This window comes from Glycine soja, chromosome 15, assembly GCF_004193775.1.
Source record: "Glycine soja cultivar W05 chromosome 15, ASM419377v2, whole genome shotgun sequence".
NCBI classification, from domain to species: domain Eukaryota; kingdom Viridiplantae; phylum Streptophyta; class Magnoliopsida; order Fabales; family Fabaceae; genus Glycine; species Glycine soja.
Genome location: NC_041016.1, coordinates 48,115,730 through 48,136,510, shown reverse-complemented (window position 1 = coordinate 48,136,510; position 20,781 = coordinate 48,115,730). Strand labels below are relative to the sequence as shown.

At 31.5% G+C, this 20,781-nt stretch overlaps 4 protein-coding genes across 4 annotated transcripts; 1 reads left to right on the top strand and 3 right to left on the bottom strand.

Annotated features, from left to right (window-relative positions):
* The first annotated feature begins 592 nt into the window (after window positions 1-592).
* Window positions 593-1,849, top strand: LOC114388525 (probable glutathione S-transferase). The gene is made up of 2 exons (XM_028349057.1): window positions 593-988; window positions 1,089-1,849. Exons 1-2 carry the CDS (start codon window positions 668-670, stop codon window positions 1,431-1,433), a joined length of 666 nt encoding a protein of 221 aa, XP_028204858.1. The 5' UTR covers window positions 593-667; the 3' UTR covers window positions 1,434-1,849.
* A 172-nt stretch (window positions 1,850-2,021) lies between these two features.
* LOC114388528 (probable glutathione S-transferase) lies at window positions 2,022-3,873 on the bottom strand. Its single transcript, XM_028349060.1, has 2 exons — window positions 2,852-3,873; window positions 2,022-2,527 (listed from the first exon to the last, which is right to left on the bottom strand). Exons 1-2 carry the CDS (start codon window positions 3,164-3,166, stop codon window positions 2,183-2,185), a joined length of 660 nt encoding a protein of 219 aa, XP_028204861.1. The 5' UTR covers window positions 3,167-3,873; the 3' UTR covers window positions 2,022-2,182.
* Window positions 3,874-4,336: 463 nt separating this feature from the next.
* Window positions 4,337-7,782, bottom strand: LOC114388526 (probable glutathione S-transferase parC). The gene is made up of 2 exons (XM_028349058.1): window positions 5,643-7,782; window positions 4,337-5,340 (listed from the first exon to the last, which is right to left on the bottom strand). The coding sequence occupies exons 1-2, from the start codon at window positions 5,955-5,957 to the stop codon at window positions 4,993-4,995; spliced, it is 663 nt and encodes a 220-aa protein (XP_028204859.1). The 5' UTR covers window positions 5,958-7,782; the 3' UTR covers window positions 4,337-4,992.
* A 126-nt stretch (window positions 7,783-7,908) lies between these two features.
* Window positions 7,909-9,545, bottom strand: LOC114388527 (probable glutathione S-transferase). Its single transcript, XM_028349059.1, has 2 exons — window positions 8,992-9,545; window positions 7,909-8,504 (listed from the first exon to the last, which is right to left on the bottom strand). Exons 1-2 carry the CDS (start codon window positions 9,304-9,306, stop codon window positions 8,160-8,162), a joined length of 660 nt encoding a protein of 219 aa, XP_028204860.1. The 5' UTR covers window positions 9,307-9,545; the 3' UTR covers window positions 7,909-8,159.
* Window positions 9,546-20,781: the final 11,236 nt, after the last annotated feature.

The following is a 20,781-nucleotide window of genomic DNA, read 5'->3' as shown; positions in this document are numbered from 1 at the left end:
CTTGTGAACTAAAATCTATTTGCCCAACCGGCAGCCCCAGCCCCAGCCCCCTTTCTGACCTTTCACCTTTTCCTTTGACTTGTGAGACAATATCTAGTTGCTTTATGAGTTTTGATAAACAGTGCCTAAAAACGTAATTTAGGAGCATTTTATGCTTCTTATTAAATATTTTAAATTATTTTAAAGTGATTCTCCAATATTTTCGTGTTCTTAAAATAAAAAAGTAGTATTTTTTATTTGATAATTTTAATTTTTTATTTTATTTCGTGCTATTAGGATATTTATGGAAGTTGCATGGCGTCGGTTATCTCTGATACATAAATTCCTTACAAATATTATATTGGCAAAGAAAGAGTAAACATTTTCTCTCGTGAAATGTGTTTTCTTCCAATTTTTGCTGGGTATACGGAAGAGTTTATTTGAATTTATGTATGTAGTTTTTTTTTTTCATCTTCCTATAAATATCATTAAAATGTTAAAGAAAAAAAGTATATTAAAATAAATTATTTTTAATTAATTACAGATACTTTCAAAGTGCCGTGTATAATCAAACCATTCACTTGACGTTACTTGATTGATATCATTATCTCTTCTATTGGACTAAAGATAACTAAACTCCCAGATATTTGTTCACTTCACTTTCTCAGTGCAGTTGTTGCCTAATGCAATGGAGGAAGAAGCCAAGGTGGTTTTGTTGGGTGCACGGTTCAGTATGTTTGAGATGAGAGTTAAGATAGCTTTGGCAGAGAAAGGAATCAAATATGAGTACATGGAACAAGATCTCACCAACAAGAGTACTTTGCTTCAAGAAATGAACCCAATTCACAAGAAGATTCCAGTTCTCATACATCATGGAAGACCTATCTGTGAGTCCCTCATAATTGTTGAGTATATTGATATGGTTTGGGACAACAATTGTCCTTTGCTTCCCTCTGATCCCTACCACAAAGCTCAAGCCAGGTTCTGGGCTGATTTTGTAGATCAGAAGGTAGATTTCATAATTTGAGCATACGAATTATTATATATAACATGTATGTTCTAGAAAGTTATTAGTAACAAACTAACAACTTATGTGCTAAGAAATGCAGGTGTATCATGCTTCTAAGAGAGTTTGGATTTCAAAGGGAGATGAGAAAGAGGTGGCAAAAAAGGACTTCCTAGAGAGCTTAAAGCAATTGGAGGAGTTTCTTGGAGACAAGCCTTATTTTGGGGGTGACACATTTGGGTTTGTTGATGTTGCTCTTATTCCTTTCTATTGCTGGTTTTATACTTATGAGACTTTTGGAAACTTCAAAGTGGAGGGAGAGTATCCAAAACTTATCTCCTGGGCCAAGAGATGCATGCAGAAGGAAAGTGTATCTGAAACTCTTGCAGATGAGAGGGAGGTTTATGAGGCTGTTTTGGATTATAAGAACAAATTTATATTGAACTAAGGGAACACTGTGAAGTGTTTGTTAAAGCTGTGAGAGTTTGCCTGTGAGATAGACCTAGTACTACAGATTCTGTTAGTTATTTTTATATTAGTTAGCTATTGTGATCCCAATAAAATCTCAAGTAGTTGAGGTTTTTTTTAGCAAATTTCAAAATTATTATAAATTTCAAATTGGCTCTAAGTGTATAAATAGGCATTCTCATTTATGAAATATTGCCTTCTATCTTCAATTCTTATGCCTCAATTTTTATCTCAAGCAAGTTTCAGTTTTTTAGTTTCTCGGCAAGTTTTAGTTGGTGGTGACAATTTGCATTAGACACTGAGGTGTGTGAACTGTAAGAACAAAACCACATGGTTCTAGCCTTGTCATTGCCGTGTACTTATATTCTTTAATGCACATTCTTATTGTATTTTCAAGACTTCTGACTGAATTTCCATTATGAAGATCTCTTCACGGAATGGCTTTGTGCACATCGTTTTGTATATACTCTTAGCCTAGAATATATACATTCATATAACTTTGACTTGCAAACCAATGTCATGATTCGTATGACATCTAAATACAATTTGATAAAAATAAAAGTACATGTTGCATAAGGCCACAAATATCCATTAGAAAAAGCATAAGTAGCAACCAAAGCCAAAAGCACATCTAAGTGCAGTTTTGTAATGCTATTATTCATAAGATAGAGCACACATGTAACTAGAGGCAATATTTTCCTATAGGCAGCACAGCACCCTTCCTCTAGTCTACTCACTGTTCAAATTCTTTTTCTTCTGCGAAATAAACTCTTTGACCCTCTGCACCTCAGGAAAACACTTTGAAACACTCTCTTTTTGAGTGCACCTCTTAGCCCAAGCAATGATTTTCGGGAACTTGTTCTCGTTGATGAAATTGCCATATAAATTATACACGTAAAAATAACAGATCAATGGAACAAGTACAACATCCACAAGACCAAGGTTGTCTCCACCAAAATAAGGTTTGTCCCCCAGTTGTTCTTCAAATAACTCCAGACACTCCGAAAATTCTTCCTTCGCAGCTTCTTTCTCTTCCCCTTCAGTTCTCCAAAACTTCAAGGCAATTTCATACATCTATTTCATAGAGGAAGTTCAGTAGCAAATTTCACACATTTTTCAAACAATTGTTATTTGATAACAAGATTGAAAAGGATAAAACTTAGACGTAGTTCCATAATTGTGGAGTTATTCTCCAACCAGACTTGGAGTTTCATCTGAGTAATATGTGTAACAAAGGCTTGCATTAAATGTCTATGCACATTATCGAGGTGATACACATTCTGATTTAAATACAACAACAAAAGTACATTTAGAATTGCATCTAAGTCGTATCTGATTGAAAAAAAACAGAAATAATCACAATCATAATCATAATAATGATGCATCAGAGAGAAGTACCTTAGTGTCAACATAGTTAGCCCAGAATCTAGCTTGGTTTCTCTGGTAAGGATCAGATGGCAACAAGGGAGATTGATCATTCCAAACCTCATCAATATACTCAACAATAATGAGTGACTCACAGACAGGTTTGCCATTGTGGATGAGAACTGGTATTTTCTTATGAACTGCGTTCATTTGGAGGAGTAAAGAGCTCTTGTTGCTTAAGTCCTCTTCTCTACTCTCATACTTGATGCCCTTTTCTTCTAATGCAATCCGGACCCTCATCCCATAAGGGCTTAACCAGAAATTCAGCAGAATCACCTCATCTCCCATTGCTGAGAAAGAAGACTTGAAAGAAAACTAATGCTAGAGCCTGGAAGCAAATGTGAGTGGCACAAGAGTTTGGACGAGTCAACTTGTAGAGAATGTGGAGTTGGATGATATGTGAAATGAAAATAAACTATTCCATAAAAAAAATCCCTATCACGGATGTTTCTATGCATGTTGTTTTGATCTGTGTCATTTCGTGATAACAGTACATGATTCAGACGGCAATTGAGACATTTATTTATTTATTATTTGGACAGCTAATTAAACAACAGAACAGGACAACAAACAATATCACAAATAGTAATAAAATGGAATCACTTCATCAAAATCTACGCATGATTTCATCTTGAATGTAAAACTGGCTGTCATGAAAAGGTACACTTTTAGTATTGGTGTATACTCAACTTTTAAGTTAAGGTTATCATGTTTGTTGTTCAATGATGAGAAACTTGCATTCCTATGACATTGATCAAGAAACAGCATGATGCAACTGTCAAAAGGAAGCTGTATAAATCCTTTTCATTGAGTTCATCCCATATATATTAAAAGAACAAGTCAATTTTTGATGATTAGCCTTAGCTGGCCACATACAAGATGTTGACCAACCAGGATGTTACAAGTCTTAATAATGTTCTGAACTGAAGTTTGTCAAAAGGAAGCTGTATAAATCCTTTTCATTGAGTTCATCCCATATATATTAAAAGAACAAGTCAATTTTTGATGATTAGCCTTAGCTGGCCACATACAAGATGTTGACCAACCAGGATGTTACAAGTCTTAATAATGTTCTGAACTGAAGTTTGTTTCTTCTTTCTAGTTACATTCCTATTGTACCAAGAAAGCAATAACAGTGATGTAAAGTGGAGGCAGTGTTGATGTTGATATTGCTCCCTTTCCTTTCTCTGGCTTGTTTTATACTTATGAGACCCTTGGGAACATCAAAGTGGAGGCAGTGTGTCCAAAACTTATCTCCTAGGCTAAGAGATGCATGCAGAAGGAAACCATATATGAAACTCTTGCATATTGGACTAAAGGAACACTGAAGTATGTGTTAAAACTGTGAGAGACTGAGTTATCTCTAAGATAATATAATCTTTACTCTTGTTAAAGATTCAGATATTTGTTTTTCTGTTTTAGTTAGATATTATAATGCAAATAGATATCTATGTTTTAGTCAAGTTGAGATTTTGTTTGCAAATTTCAAATTATTTGTACACCTATAAATAAGCATCCTCATTTATAAAATATCGCCTTCTACCTTCAATTCTCGTGGCTCTATTTTTATGTCTGTTAAGTTCCAGTATTTTGTTTTTTTTTTTCAAATCTGATATTTAACAATGTGAACACATGTATAAAAGTAAGAAAATTAGCAATAGCTAAGCCAAAAGTTGATTTGGATGATATCAAATCGAACATATAGCTTGAGTTAGCGGTGATGATTTGCATTGGAGACTGAGGCGTGTTAACTATAAGAGCAAAACTACATAGTTTTAGCCTTGTCTGCATCATGTTCTTTAATACACATTCCTATTGCAGTTTCAAGACTTGTTATGAATTTCCATTATGAAGATGAATTTGTGGCTTTGTGCACATTGTTTTGTTGTTGTCTATACTTTAAGCCTAAAGAAGTGTGCATCCATATAACTTGGATTTGCAAATCAATATCATGATTTATATGACATCTAAATACAATTTGATTAAAATATAAGGGCATGTTGCATTGGGTCACAAATATTTATTTGTAAGATTATAAGTAGCAAAACCAAAGGCACAACAAAGTGCAGTTTCGTAAATAGAGGCAATATTTTCCTATAGGTACCCTCTATAGTCTATTCACTGTTCGAATCCTTTCTCTTCTGTGAAACATGCTCTTTGACCTTCAGCTCCTCGGGAAAACACTTGAACACACACTCTTTTTGAATACACCTATTGGCCCAAGCAATGATTTTGGGAAACCGTTCCTCATTGATTAAATTTCCATATATACTAGTGAAGGTATAAAAATAACTGAACAAAGAAACAAGTGCAACATCCACAAAGCCAAAGTTCTTTCCACCAAAATATGGCTCATCCACCAGTTGTTCTTCCAATAACTTCATGCACTCCAAAAATTCTTCCCTGGCAGCTTCTTTCTCTTGTCCTTTAGTATTCCAAAACCTCACGGCAATCTCATATATCTATTTCACAGTGGAAGTTCAGTAGAAAATTTCACATTTTTCAAACAAATGTTATTTGATAACAACTGCCTTAAGTACTTTTGGTTCTATTCTCTAATCAGAATTGGATTAGAGTTTCATCTCAGTAATATCTGTAGTAAAGGTGTCCATTAAATGTCATGATGGATTACCAAGGTGAAACTCTAATTCTAATTGAAAAACAGCACTAAAAACATAAATAGGATCACATTCAAGTTTCATCTGATTGAAAAACAGAAATAATCATAATCACAATAAAGAAGCACTGTAGAGAAGTAAAGTACCTTGGTGTCAACATAGTTAGACCAGAATCTAGCCTGTGATCTCTGGTAAGGATCAGAAGGCAACAAGGGAGATTGATCATTCCAAACCTCATCAATATACTCAACAGCAATGAGTGAATCACAGATGTGTCTGCTATTGTGGAAGAGAACTGGTATTTTCTTGTGAACTGGGTTCATTTGCAAGAGTAACTGGCTCTTGTTACTAATATTCTCTTGTCTATTCTCATACTTGATGCCCTTTTCCTCTAGTGCAATCCAGACCCTCATCCCATAAAGGCTTAACCAGAAATTCAACAGAATCACCTCGTCTCCCATTGCTGAGAAAGACTAATGAAAGAAAACTAGTGTTGGAACAAAAAGTGAGTGGCACATATGTTTGGTGAGTCTTGAATAGAATGTGGAGTTGGATGATATCAGAAATGACAATAAACTAAAAGAAAAGTCCCTATCACGGATGTTTCTATGCATGTTGTTTCATCTGTGTCATTTCTTGATAACAGCACCTGATTCAGACGGCAACTGAGACATTTCTTTTATTTATTTATTATTATCCAGAAGGCTAATGGAACAGAAAAACAGAACTTAAAAAATAACACTAATAATAACAATTAAAAAAAAACGGAAGCACTTATTCAAAATCTACGCATAATTTTATCTTGCAGTACTGACTGTCATGTAAAGGTACACCTTTATTACTGGTGTATAATCAAATTTGAGCTCTAAGGTTATCATGTTCAATGATGAGAAGCTTGAGTGGCTAAGAAATTGATCAAGAAACAGAATGATGAAGCATGAGAAATCATCCATTAGAATAGAAGATCTTGTCATATGTAACTGTCATAAAAAAGCTGTATAAATCTTTTTCATTGAATTCATGCCATATATGTTAAAAGAACAAGGGTTTTTTTATGGTTAGCCTAAAGTTATAATAATACTAAGAGGAAACCTCATTGATATACTCCACAGCAATGAGTGACTCAGATGGGTCTGCCATTGTGGATGAGAACTGGTATTTTCTTATGAACTGGGTTCATTTGGATGAGTAAAGGGCTCTTGTTGCTAAGGTTCTCTTCTCTATTCTCATACTTGATGCCCTTTTCCTCTAGTGCAATCCGGACCCTCATTCCATAAGGGCTTCATCAGAAATTCAACAGAATCACCTCATCTCCCATTACTGAGAAAGAAGACTCCAATGAGAGAAAACTAAGTCTGGAAGCAAAAGTGAGTGGCACAGGAATTGGAAAGTCAACTTGTAGAGAATGTTAAGGTGGATGATATTTGAAATGACAATAAACTATTTCACCAAAAGGAAAGTCCCTATCACGGATGTTTTTATGCTTGTTGTTTAGTCTGCGTGTCATCTCTTGATGACAGCACCTAATCCAGCCGCAATTGAGACATGTCTTTTATTTATTTATTTTTATTATTATTCGATAACAACAAAACAGAACTAAAAACAATAATAATAATAATGATAATAAAAATAAAAATGGAGTCACTTTGTCAAAATCTAGGCACGAAGATTTAATCATGAATGTAGGACTGACTATCTTGAAAATGTACACTTTTGGTATTGGTGTATACTAAAATTTGAAGTAAAGGTTATCATGTCCATCATGAGAAGCTTGCATGTCTAAGACATTCATCAAGAAACAGAATGACGATGAAAAATTATCCCTTAGAATAGCAGAACTCGGAATAAGTAACTGTCAAAAGGAAACTGTATAAATTCTTGTCATTTACTTGATGCCATATATGTTATAACAAGTCTCCTTTTGATGATTAGCCTAAAGAGATAACAGTAAACAAAGATCAATGGTAAATGCAAGTATGGAACAATAGCCACAAGCTCAAGCTTGGGAAACTATTAGATAATCTGAACATCCTGATCTATTGGTGGTTCTCAACCTTTCAAGTAAGTAATATTTGTGTAATAAAAGGAACTTAGATGTGCCAAACTTCATGTTTTCATTAGGAATGTGTAGGTTTTGGAAAACCTCTTATGCATCTTTCATGTGTGTGTTGGTTTTGTAATTGATTTTTTGTATTGTCTTATACTTGAGTAGCTGGATGACAGTGTTTGTTTCATGAATCTTATTTACGAAACTGTTATTGCGTTCTTGGTACTAATAACATAATTAGAAGGAAGACAGGAAACAAACTTGTGAGTTCACAACTTCATAAAAACTTTTGTAACAACCTGGTTGGTCAACATCTTGGATGCACCCAGCTACAAAAAAGAATTAATTAGTAATAATCGACAGAGTATCATGTGAAGATTAATTGAGATTATAGTAGTCTCAAATTATTCAAGTATAAGACAATACCAAAAAAAAATTACAAAACCAACAAACACATGAAAGATACATCAGAGATTTTCCAAAACCCACACATTCCTACAGAAAGCACGAAGTTTGGCACATCTAAGTGCCTTTTATTACACAAATATTACTTATTTGAAAGGCTAAGAACGACCAATGGAAAACCACTACTTCACAATGGCCATTAAGCTCCAACCTACTCAATGCCTAACTTCTTTCTTAGATCCATAATGAACTCATAAACCTTTTGCTGATCAGGAAGAGACTTGGCAACGCTTTCTTTCTGAAGGCACCTCTTGGCCCAAGCAATAAACTTGGGGCACTCACTCTCTATGTTGAGGGTGCCAAAAGTCTCATAGGCTTTGAACCAAGTGTAGAATGGAACAAGCGCTATATCCACAAAACCTAGATTGTCTCCTCCAAAATAAGTCTTGTCTCCCAGCTGTTCCTCCAACAATTTAAGGGCTTCTATGAACTCCTTCTTGGCAGCTTCTTTTTCTTCTCCTTTTGATGTCCAAATCTTCCTTCCAAGATCATATATCTATTCGACATTGAGAATTAACATGCAAATAGATCATAAAGTGTAAGAATGAGAAAAGGGAGGATAAAGAGATAACAAATACATTTTGTTTAACATTAGATCCACTTATAAAGATAATCTAATACTTCATTCTACATCTTGCTAAAGTGGGCAGAGGAATATTTTACCAAAAGAAAAGAACAGCAAAAGAACAAAACACTCAAACAGGGAAAGTAGCTGATCCACTTAATATAGGTAGGGGAGAATCTAGGGAAAAAAGGGATCTAAAGAAAGTGGTTGTTTTTATCCTAATGGTGACCATCTTCCTTACATTATGCATCTCCCATATTCCAGATTGCATCTAAATAAGGGTAAGAATTAATAATAGGCAGCAACATGGTAATGAAACAACCAAATTGCATCATTCTATACTAAAAGCAAAACTTAAAATCAATGGTAAAGGAATTACAATGAAATAATCAATAAGCATTGAAGCACAGAAGGGTACCTTCTTATCAACATAATCAGCCCAGAATCTAGCCTGAGCTCTCTGGTAAGGGTCAGAAGGCAACAAGGGATTTCTGTCATTCCAAACCTCCTCAATGTACTGAACAGCAATGAGGGATTCACAAATGGGTTTGCCATTGTGGATGAGAACCGGAATCTTCTTGTGAACCGGGTTCATTTGGAGGAGAAGAGGACTCTTGTTCCTCAAGTCCTCTTCTTTGTACTCATATTTGATACCCTTTTCAGCAAGTGCAATCCTGACCCTCATCCCAAATGGACTTGGCCAGAAATCTAGCAGAACCACCTCATCTGCCATGTTTGAGTTCAAGGAGAAAAAGAAGGATCAAGAAGACTCAAAGTAGAAAAGTGATTTGCAGTGCAAAGAAGAAGCCTAGGTCCTGCTTATATATATAGTGTGAGTTTTGGACTTTGGATTATGTAATTTGTGCACCGCTTTGCATAATCAAATACGTAATCTTCTAGTCTTCTAGTTTAAAATAAACGCTATTTTTCGTTCACACGTTCTGGGGTATTGAGATACTAGTTCTACTATTGTTTCGTAATGATTTCGTTTGGGTGTAATGTTGATTTCTTTTTTATTTTTTAAAAATAATTTTTATTTTTAAAATTTTAAGAAACATATATGTAAAAAAGTATTCTATAATGTCATCACATTTTTACTTTTTTGGAAAACACTGAATATATTAATTTGTTATTTTTATTTTTAACTCTGTTTTCAAAAATATTTTTAAAAATATTTTTTAAATTTAAAAAAAAAACATATTTTATTTAAAAAAAACAAAAATAAAAAAATACTCAAACCAAACAATATCTAGAATTTTCTCTGGTGTTATTTCCTTTTCTTAGCTTCTTTAAAAACATATATATATTGTTTTTCTAGGACCTTCCTTCCAAATCTAAATGTGATGATGTTGGGACTAGAGTCCCACTTGATCCAACATTCCTTAGTCTCGGTTAATCGGGCACGGGAACATACTTTTTTAATTTACTAAAAATAAGTTAATTTTCAATTTACTAAAATCAAGTTAATTACGTATGATACAAAATTTGATCGAAAGCATGTCGTATTAGACCTTAAAATAATTGGTAAAATTATACTTTTAGTTTTCCAGTTTATCTCCAATTTCAGATTTGGTCCCTCTATAATTTAATTCACAAATTTGTCCCTCAATTTTGTAAATCTCGGCAAAATTGGTCCTGAAAGTCCGATTTGGATGTTGACCGCTAACCTCTCAAACGTTGACTGTCACGTGTCAATGCCACGTGTGACTGCCACGTGTCAACGTCTAAATGGTTCCCTGTAAAGACTTTATTTTTTGTAGGTAAAATTACATTTTTGGTCCCCCAGTTTTACTCCAATTTCGATTTTGGTCCCCTTATAATTTAATTTTCACAAATTTGGTCTCCCAATTTTATAAATCCCTTTATAAATTCAGCCAAATTTTATGACGAGAGAAGTTGTATTTCAAATTTCAAACAAAAATATCATTGTCATATATATGTCACTGCTTACATAAGCCACTTAAGCAGTCGTATACACATAATATCGCATGGGGAAAAAAAGAAAAAAAAAAGAGAAAGTTATTACAGAACCTGTTAAAGTAAGATATCTAAAAATTTCAGACCCAGGTTGGAATTCATGCGCCACTTTCCCAAGTTGAATAACCCCGAAAGTGGGAGAGAGACAAAGAGTGATTTTTCTTTGGGCTCCAAGTGAGTGAAAAACTTGCGATGAAAAAGAAGTGCGAGATTTATCAAGATCTATCATGTCTCTAGCACTAGTGGCTAAACCATTCAAAAGATCAATTTTGCAAAAACAATTTATAAAGGGATTTATAAAACTGGGGGACCAAATGTGTGAATTAAACTATAGGGGGACCAAAATCAAAGTTGGAGTAAAACTCAGGGACCAAAAATGCAATTTTACCTATAAAAAATGAAGCCTTTACGGGGAACCAATCATACATTGACATGTGGCATTGACACGTGACATTAACACGTGGCAGTCAACGTCTGAGGTTAACAGTCAGCGTCCAAATCGGGCTTCCAGGACCAATTTTGTAGGAATTTATAAAACTGAGGACCAAATTTGTAAATTAAATTATAGGGAAACCAAATCCGTAATTAAAGATAAAGTAGGGACCAATTTTACAATTTTGCCAAAATAATTTTACTCACTTCCCACATGTCACGGATTTAATAAGCAATGTGCTTTTTTTCATTCCAGACTAAGATAAGTATAAAAGATTATAATAACCCATGAATCATCATTAACCAATTAAATTATGTGGATTTAATTTATATATACCTATAATTTAAAAAAGTTGCATACCGTCAATTAATCACAAAATATCACATTGTTTAATAGAAGTTTTTTTTTTAATTAATATACTTTTCTAAACAATCAAACTTGAAAGTGTAAAAAAAAACACATATAACCGTCTAACATAGATATCAATGCGAAACATACATATTTTGTTTGATATTAAAATAATTTGACATACAGATAAAGAAGTGCAACTAATAGTTTAGAAAGTATAAATATTTTTTTTTATTGTTTCAGTGTATAATGACCACATTAATATTAGAACCAATCACCTTTGATTCTTGATGTATAAGGAAAAAATGAGAATTCTTTTTTGAAACCTAACACATAATCCTACTACAAACACAATATATGACTAGTCAGTTCATTGAGAAGTTGATAAGGTAGTTCATTTCATAGCTAACTTTGGAGTAGGAATGGCAATGGACACAGGCAGGCACAACTGCATGGTAGTCTATTTTAAACATAAATCCAATAAAAAGAACAAGAAGTTCAACTTCAATTTCATAAATCTAAACAACTTCAACTTTACTCTTCAACAACCTTACTTTGATCATTTGTTCCTTAAAATAAAAAAAAAACATATAAATTAAAATCACTAACAATAGATATTGTTAAAATTGGAATGATATATATATATATATATATATATATATATATATATATATATATATATATATATATATATATATATATATATATATATAAAGATAGTAACATCATCAACTATTTCCATAAATACTTTTTGGAGTAACGTTTTGTCCACCTTCGATTTAGTTGAGCCTGAAAAAGAAAACAAGCTTATTAAAATATGTAATTAATATGAATATCTAATTAAAAGTATCAATTTAATTACCTTTCATGTCGGTCTAAAGCTAATATTGGAGACACACCAATGCCTCCAAAGTATGTAGATGTAATCTATGACGATGTGGAGTAAGAATACGACCGAATATACTAAATGAAGACTCAAAAGGAACAATTAAGATAAGAATTACTAGAAAATCTCTTGCAATCATTTGCAAGTTAGGCATTTTAAATCATTAGTCTTCCACCAAACTAAAATGTCAAATTGTTCATCAGAATCGAGCAATGTTGTCTCCTTCAAATAGAAATGAAGTTCTATTTTACCATTGGAGGGATTAGTTTTCTTTGCATTATGATGTTTTGAGAAATCTGACTTCCAAGCATCTTTGTCTTTTCTTCCAACAACATCCCCATGTACTACATTTGGGTTTAAATATTTAGCTTAAAAAGTTGGCTCCCAATTTCATATGATACCCTATTACCAACTCTTAACAAATAGTTTTTACCTTTATATTTTCATATTCAGCTTTGTCTCCAAAAATTTGAGGGAAAAATAATCCAACAAGTCAACTTTATACACGGGTCTAATACAATACCTACAACCAACACCCTGGTCATCACACCCCAACATTTCTCAAATTTGACAATCGTAGATTCAACCATTTCATGAATAACATCCATACCAAAGCTAGTCCACTCAATCAAAACCAATCTAATTTGACATATCTTTGGGGGGGAAAAACATTTGCAGTTAGATATGAAGAACCAGAAAATAAGAGTGTCACATCATAAAATATTTCCAATCTATCACAAGTCTCCTTTGCCATTAGCCAATCATACTCACTACGCAAAGCTTTGTGTTGAATCTATGCCAATCAATCAAAGACATCATGGTATGGTATGACTACTTGAAGCATTAAAAAAGTAGAACTCCACCTAGTTTTGCAATCAAGAATCAACTTTATCCCAATTGGAATATTCATTTAACCACGTCTCTATAAATTTCTCTTCTTTTTTGGGTGTTGTTGTTCAATAACTAACACTTTCTCTAACTTTTACAATGGCATTAGAGATTATGAAAAACCATCTTTGACAATTAAATTCAGTATATGAGCACAACAACACATGTGAAATTGTTGACCAGCCAAAATAAGAGACCTAGGTAGAATTTTTTCTATAATGCGTTCAATCATAACATCATTTGTACTACAGTTTTCAATAGTCAAAGTAGAAAGTTTCCTATAAAGATTTCAATCCATCAAACATTGAACCAAGACTTCAGCAAGAGTTATGCTGGTATGAGGAACATACACATAAATGAACCTAAATTTTAAATAAAAATTTCAATCATCTAATCACCAACAACAAAAATAATATAATATAATAAGAATTGTGTTTTATATAGTTTAGTGTTATTACCTCACAAGTCGACTTTGTAGTGTCATAGAATCATCAATAAAGTGAGTTGTGATAGTCATGTAGTCTTTATTTTGATTGCTAGCAGTCTACATATCACTAGTAATTGCAACTCAATTTTGAATCTTTGCAAACAGCTTCATTGTAATCTGTTTCATTTCATGATAATCCTTCATAATGTCACTTTTTAGTGTGTTTTGACAAATCCCCTTGAATAAAGGTTGCAAAGTAGCACAAAATTCCTTAAAGCCAACGTGATCGACAATTGACAATGGATACTCATGAAGAACTATCATGTGACGAAATGCACACCTAGCTATTTCTTGATTAAAGACATAATTTCCCAAGACTATTGTTTCACTCCCTTCTCTTTTAATTTTCAGAAATGCTTGTTTGATGTCTTGTGAATCGGGTTCATTTGGAGGAGCAAAGGGCTCTTGTTCCTCAAGTCCTCTTCTTTGGACTCATTTGATACCCTTTTCTAGCAAGTGCAATCTTGACCCTCATCCCAAATGGACTTGGCCAGAAATCTAGTAGAACCACCTCATCTGCCATAGTGAATATTCAAGTTCAAGGAGAAAAAAAGAAGGATAGAGAATATTCAAGTAGAAAACTAATTTGTAGTGCAAAAGAATTAGGTTAAGGCTTGCTTATGTATAAGGATGAGAATTAGACACTGGCTTATGAAAATGTGACTGATAATTAAATCTTCTAGTTTAGTTCCGGTGAAACGACCTAAAGGGGGCAATTATTTTTTAAAAAAAATTACTAAATGATAGTAAAATTAAAATTAATACCTTGAAAGAGATAAGTCGCAGGATAACCTACGACTTCTAAATTGAAAGTAGTAAACTATGTTACAACTTTTTTTTTCCATCGAAATTGTAAAAAATTTTATAACTTCAATTTTTTATTTTTCTTTTCAATATGACTAAGTTGTAAGGATTTTTTTTCTTTTTCCATTTTTACGACTTCAATTTTTTTCCAACACGACTTAAAAGTCATAAGGGTTTTTTTTTTCTTTTTCATCAAAGTTGTAAATTATTTTATGACTTTAATTTTTTATTTTTTTTGCACCACTTTAAAGTTGTGAGGTATTTTAAAAAAAACTATAAATAGTTTTTATTTTAATTATTTAATGAATTAATATATGTTTTCTTTTTTGTTTTATTTAATATTTTCTATATTTTTTATTTAATATATTTTCTATATTTTTTTATTAATGTTAAGGTTTATTATTTATTTTGTAAATTAAAAAAATAATGCAAAAGACTTAAATATAAATAAAAATATTAAAATGTACTTTATTTAACAAAAATATTAAAATGTTTTGTTACTAATATTAACTTATAATTTATCAAATAATATTAATTTTCTTAAAAAATAATTAATTTTTACATCATTAAGTAAATTAATAATTTTGTACAGTAATATTAATTAATTTTATTTTGTAAATTATTTTAATATTAACAACAGACAAATAATATAATAATAAAATTAGTTGTTAAAGTAAATATAACATAATACATTAATATAAAATAAACAATCCAAATTAAACACGAGCATAAAATTAAAAAGTAGAAACAATATTAGTCATCAACTTATTTGTATGGATAATTGTTAAGAATATATCTTTCAACTCTACACAATGAGTATTACCTTTATTATAATATTTTTATTTATATTTAAGTCTTTTACATTATTTTTTAATTTAAAAAAACAAATAATAATCCTTAATATTAGTAAAAAAATATAGAAAATATATTAAATAAAATATTATAAAAAAATATAGAAAATATTAAATAAAACAAAAAAGAAAACATATATTAATTCATTAAATAATTAAAATAAAAAATTATTTACGATTTTAAAAAAATACATTACGACTTTAAAGTCATGGAAAAAAATTGAAGTTGTAAAATAATTTATGACTTTAATGGAAAAAGAAAAAAATCCCTTACAAATTTAAAGTCATGTTGAAAAAAAAATTAAAATCATAAATTATTTTACGACTTCAATGAAAAAAAAAATATTCCCTTATGACTTTAAAGTCATGTTGAAAAAAAAAATAAAAAATTGAAGTCAATATTTTTTTACCATGGTTATCAAAATCACATTTTAAATCATAGAATCATATGATTCTACGATTCCACAAATCCTTAGCGAGTTAAAATGGGAGCAGAATCAAAATCGGAGTGGACTCAGTCGAGTTTGTGCAGACTTGAGCGAGTTAAGGTAATCTCATGAGTTTGCGTTGAGTCGGTTTGCAAAAAAAAATCCAAAACGGCGTCGTTTCGTTCACGCTTCATTTTCTATCTTCCTCATTTGTGGGTTCATGTTGTAGCTGCTTAGTGGTTATTTCATTTTCTTTGTAGTTTTTTCCTCCCCATGTTGTGTTTCGTGTCAGAGTTCAACGGTGAGGTGCGACAGTGAAGGGATGCTCTATGAGACCGCGAGTCCACGACGGTAAAGTTCGAGTGCGAGTGTGCGACGGTGAAGTTTGAGTGCGACTGTGCGAGTTCAAGACTAGGATTTTTCGATCCCTTCACTACCTGACCAATGTTTGTTTCTATTTTTGTGATTTTGTTTTGCTATTCATCTTCAAGATTAATGTTCCTTGGCATTTGGTGTGTGAGTTTTGCTAGTCATTTGGTGTGTTAACTTGTGTTTCTTGCTGTTACATTTTGATTGTCATGTACTGGATTTTATCATCGTTAGGGAAATGGGAAGTTGCAGATTTTCTCATATTTGTCAAAATTCCAATATTTTAATATTAATTGAGTAGAATGACGTATGAGATATGAATAAATGATCTTCTGTCAGAGTATTAATGTCTCTTGCATTTCTATAAATTGAAATTTGGAATCACTTGAGGTTGAGGGTCCAATGGTACTTTAATTCCAAGCTAAGTGATTTGTTAACTTCTTACTACACAGGAAAATAGAAACATGAAATTCTTCATTGCTGTCATTAGTGTTTTGTGTTTCTAGGCTGGTCAAATTTTCGGGGGGGTTGCTTTTGCTATTGGAGCTTCTATTGAGTTCCTGTATGTCATATCAGTCATAGAAAGATATTGGCCTCAAAGGAAATTAGTCTTGGTAAATGACTGAAAATACTCCTTGTAGGCTTTGTGTATCAAGAAACATTGTGGGTCAAAAGGCAGACATTGACTGTGGATGTTAGTATGGTATGATTAAAGAATAATTGACCATTGTTTTATTTTTGAGTATCAATTCATTGTTGTTTTAGAACTAGAAAAAAAAATTTCCTCATAAGCAAATGGTGTAGGAATAGTAAGTTATTCTTAGTATGTTGGTTTATCTAAGACTAAATATCAACAATGTGTTCCGATTTAGTTTTCTTCTTTGCTGTATACAGTGAAAGTGGTGGTTGATTGACAAATTTTGTAGGACAATATCACATATCACTATTACATAATGTCCTAGTTTGAATATATTAGAGTTGACCATGTTTATTAAACATTAGAACCAATTTTTTTGGTTGGTACCCTTAGAAATTGAGATTATTTGGTTTGTTTTCTCTTTATTGATTTATTGTTAAAGTTTGTTATTTTGATTTATTTTAGGGTTTAAATATTTAGTTATAATTTTATATATAGAAATATTAATATATTTTTAAATTGAGTAAATTCTTACGATTTTATGATTTGATTTTACAAGTCGAGTTTATAGAATTTCCACGAATCTACATAAAATTATGGTCTGGTAATCTTATTTTATACAACTTCAATGGAAAAAAATCGTAACATATTGTACAACTTCCAATTCAAAATTTATAAGTTATTCTACGATTTATTCCTTTCATAATATTAATTTAAATTTTATTCTTATTTAATAATTTAAAAAAATTCTGTCCTTTGGATCGTTAAGCCTTTAGTTCCAAATAAGATTAGTACACACGCTTTATTGGTTCACGTAATGTGGGGTCTTTAGAGTTTAGATACTACCATTTTACTTCCTTGACTTTTCTAAACGAGCACGATAATTTCCAAGCTCTGGACCTTCCGTGTTTAAATTTGACGTTGACTAGAGTCCCCACTCCCCCAACATGCCATGACTAAAGTAAGCAACGCATACTTTTTTTCTTCTAGCATTTATCGATCTTATCAAAATGTTTCATTTTTTTTAAATTCTTTTCAGCATATAATATTATATATATATATATATATATATATATATATATATATATATATTATTTTTATATCATCAGGAATTATCAAGCACAAAGTTGTTTCCTCTTAATTAAAGAAGTTTAATTGTAAGTACTTAATTATGTTAAATATTACTTCCTCCATCTTAAATAATAATTGTTTTAAGTTATTTTACATTGATAAAAATAAATAAATAAATTTATAAAATTAATTAATTTATAAATTTTATTAAACTATTAATATCATAAAAGATTTAAATAAAAAATTATTAATATTATATTTAAAAACTAAAACAATAATTATTTTAGAATTTTTTTCCTTAGAAACTTTTTAAAGTTAAATTAAACTAAAGTGTGATGTGTGGGAGTTCTGTGGCCAGAATCTTGTATTATAGACTTGGATGGCTAAGCTTGCTCCCTCTGGCTATATACAAACTTTGGTTTTATATGGTTGGATGGAGCAGGTGGGTGTGTGAGGGGCGCTTCCTTGATCTGGGGTGTGGGAGGGAACGATGGTTTTGTAGTAGCTGCAATGCTTGTGCACTCAGTTATTTTAAACTAACTTTGTATTCACACACATATATATTTTGGTTTACCAAAAAAATATTAAAATTTTATCTTCTATTAAATAACTTTTTGACTTTTTATAATTAAAATAAGATTTTTTTAATCTTTTAAAGATTTTTGTTTTAATTTTTTATTTAGTAATTCTTGTTCAAAGATAATGTTGAGTGATAACATAACAAGAATATTTATCTTTAATTAACTTCTACGTTTTCAAGGAATCTGATATGTAATCATGTGTAATTTTTTTATAAATTATTTTTTTTAAGTTCCTATATATTGTAAATAGTTGATATTATCTGTCATATTTATTGAAAATAAGATAAGTTAATAGACTATTAATATTATCAATTTCATAATTCGTTTATGATACTATTTGACAATATAGATTAAAATAAAAATTAAAATTCTATTTTATAGGAACTAAAAAGCTTTTAAGATTTTTTTTATTCTATTTTTTTCACTTTTTACTACATGAAAATATTATATTTTTTTCATTTTTTTTATTTTAACATAGGACACTTTTCGTTTAATTTAATTCAGCTAAGGTGCAATGTAAGCAATTACATCATTTAATCAAATCAACCGCAAGTTACTTTAGTCCTAAAATATTGAAAAAAAATATTATTATTTTCCTTCACTTTTTTATTCGATAATAATTTAAAAATTGATATAAATAAATCAAATGAATTAAATGTTTGAATTTGAGAATGTTTGTATTTGAGCAAGTTTGAATCCAAATACATAAATATATTACAATTATGCAATATGTTATATACATTACTTTGTTCATACGCAGTTACCTAGGAATATTTTTTCATAAACATTCATCATGATCATTACGATTTGTATGTACATCATCCTCCTGATCTTCACCATTTATGAAAGGCATTTGTTGGGAGAAAGCCAACATCTCGCTGATAAAGTGTTGAACCATCAATATGGTCACCAATACAAGTTGTTCTCCCTTGTAGAACTACTGACCATCTTGAGTCGCACGAATCTTGGACATAAAATACTTGTCTAGCTTGCGCTGCCATGATGAATGGGTCGTCGTTGTAAACAACCTTTTGAAGGTCTACTAAAGTAAATCTCATTTTGTCTTGACATATTTCGATATTTCTATTTACCCACTAACACTTGAAGACAGACACTCTAAATGCACCGTAAACAAGCTCCCAAATATCTTCAATGATTCCATAGTAAGGCATGGACGCTTGAATTGGATTGTTACCAGAAGCACTACAAAAGTAATTTGAATGACTGTCAACACTCACCCGATTGTTCTGCACGCTACTTTTTTCATCTTATGACTTTGTGTAAAAAGAATAGTGATTGATATCACATCCCTTTCAAGTTATAACATTGAGATTTGGACCAACAACTAACAATCTTACTGTCTTCGAAGCACTGTCATCTACGAAGATTGTTTGTTTAAACCAGTTAATGAAAGTTTTATTGTGCTCTTGCAACAACCTCATCTTGTTTATTTTTCGGTGAGTATCTGTGACATTTTTTTGTGAGCATCTATGTACAGGATCACCTCTGCTGTGTTGTTTAATACATATAGATGAGCTTGTGACAATTGCTAGCGATCCATGGTTACAACATTGAATCCTCGTGTACCCTTACCTTGAATTGTGGAGTCATGACGACTTTGAGGAACCCCAACTGGTGTAGCGTTATTTATATACTTTGAACAAAACTTAATAGATTCTTCAACAACATATCTTTCAACAATGCTTTGCTTCTGGTCGATATTGATTCTTTGTATATCCTTTCAACACTTTCATGTAGCGCTCAACCGGATACATCCAACGTAAAAAGACAGGCCCACAGAACCGAATCTCCAGTACAAGATGAACAATTAAGTGAATCATGATGTCAAAAAATGATAGCGGAAAATACATCTCCAATTCACAAAGGATGATGGAAGTCTCATTCTCCAAATTATCCAACTGTTGAGGGTCAATAACCTTGCTACAGATAACATTAAAGAAAAAACACAAGCGATTTATGGAAAACATAACTTTTTTAGGCAAGATACCACGAACGACCACTAGCAAGAGTTATTACATTAACACGTGACAATCATGAGATTTCAAGCCAACCAATTTCAAATCCTTAACTGACACGAGACTCTTGATATTTAAAGAGTATCCTTGTGGGACTTTCAGATTTTTGAGACAGTGGCAAAAACTTTTTTTCTCTGTCATTGACATTGTGTGACATGCTAGGGGCAAATAGGATTGATCACCTCATGAAATTGGATGCAACTGGTCTCATATACCCATGTCAACCAAATCTTGATGACATTTCAAACCATCATTTGTCTTGCCTTTAATGTTAAGAAGGGTGTCAATCAAGCTATCACACACATTTTTCTTGACATGCATAACATCCACACAATGTCAATCAAGCTATCACACACACATTTTTTTGTGTCTTACCAAAGATAATTACGATGTTTTTCACCCATCATAAACT

What these genes read in the sequence shown, in the direction of transcription:
- LOC114388528 (XM_028349060.1), bottom strand. Translation starts at nt 3,166, where the DNA reads ATGGGAGATGAGGTGATTCTGCTGAATTTCTGGTTAAGCCCTTATGGG. An exon ending in CTAACTATGTTGACACTAAG is followed by an intron (nt 2,528 to 2,851) that starts GTACTTCTCTCT and finishes TCTATGAAATAG; the next exon opens with ATGTATGAAATTGCCTTGAA.
- LOC114388525 (XM_028349057.1), top strand. Translation starts at nt 668, where the DNA reads ATGGAGGAAGAAGCCAAGGTGGTTTTGTTGGGTGCACGGTTCAGTATG. An exon ending in CTGATTTTGTAGATCAGAAG is followed by an intron (nt 989 to 1,088) that starts GTAGATTTCATA and finishes TAAGAAATGCAG; the next exon opens with GTGTATCATGCTTCTAAGAG.
- LOC114388527 (XM_028349059.1), bottom strand. Translation starts at nt 9,306, where the DNA reads ATGGCAGATGAGGTGGTTCTGCTAGATTTCTGGCCAAGTCCATTTGGG. An exon ending in CTGATTATGTTGATAAGAAG is followed by an intron (nt 8,505 to 8,991) that starts GTACCCTTCTGT and finishes AATGTCGAATAG; the next exon opens with ATATATGATCTTGGAAGGAA.
- LOC114388526 (XM_028349058.1), bottom strand. Translation starts at nt 5,957, where the DNA reads ATGGGAGACGAGGTGATTCTGTTGAATTTCTGGTTAAGCCTTTATGGG. An exon ending in CTAACTATGTTGACACCAAG is followed by an intron (nt 5,341 to 5,642) that starts GTACTTTACTTC and finishes ACTGTGAAATAG; the next exon opens with ATATATGAGATTGCCGTGAG.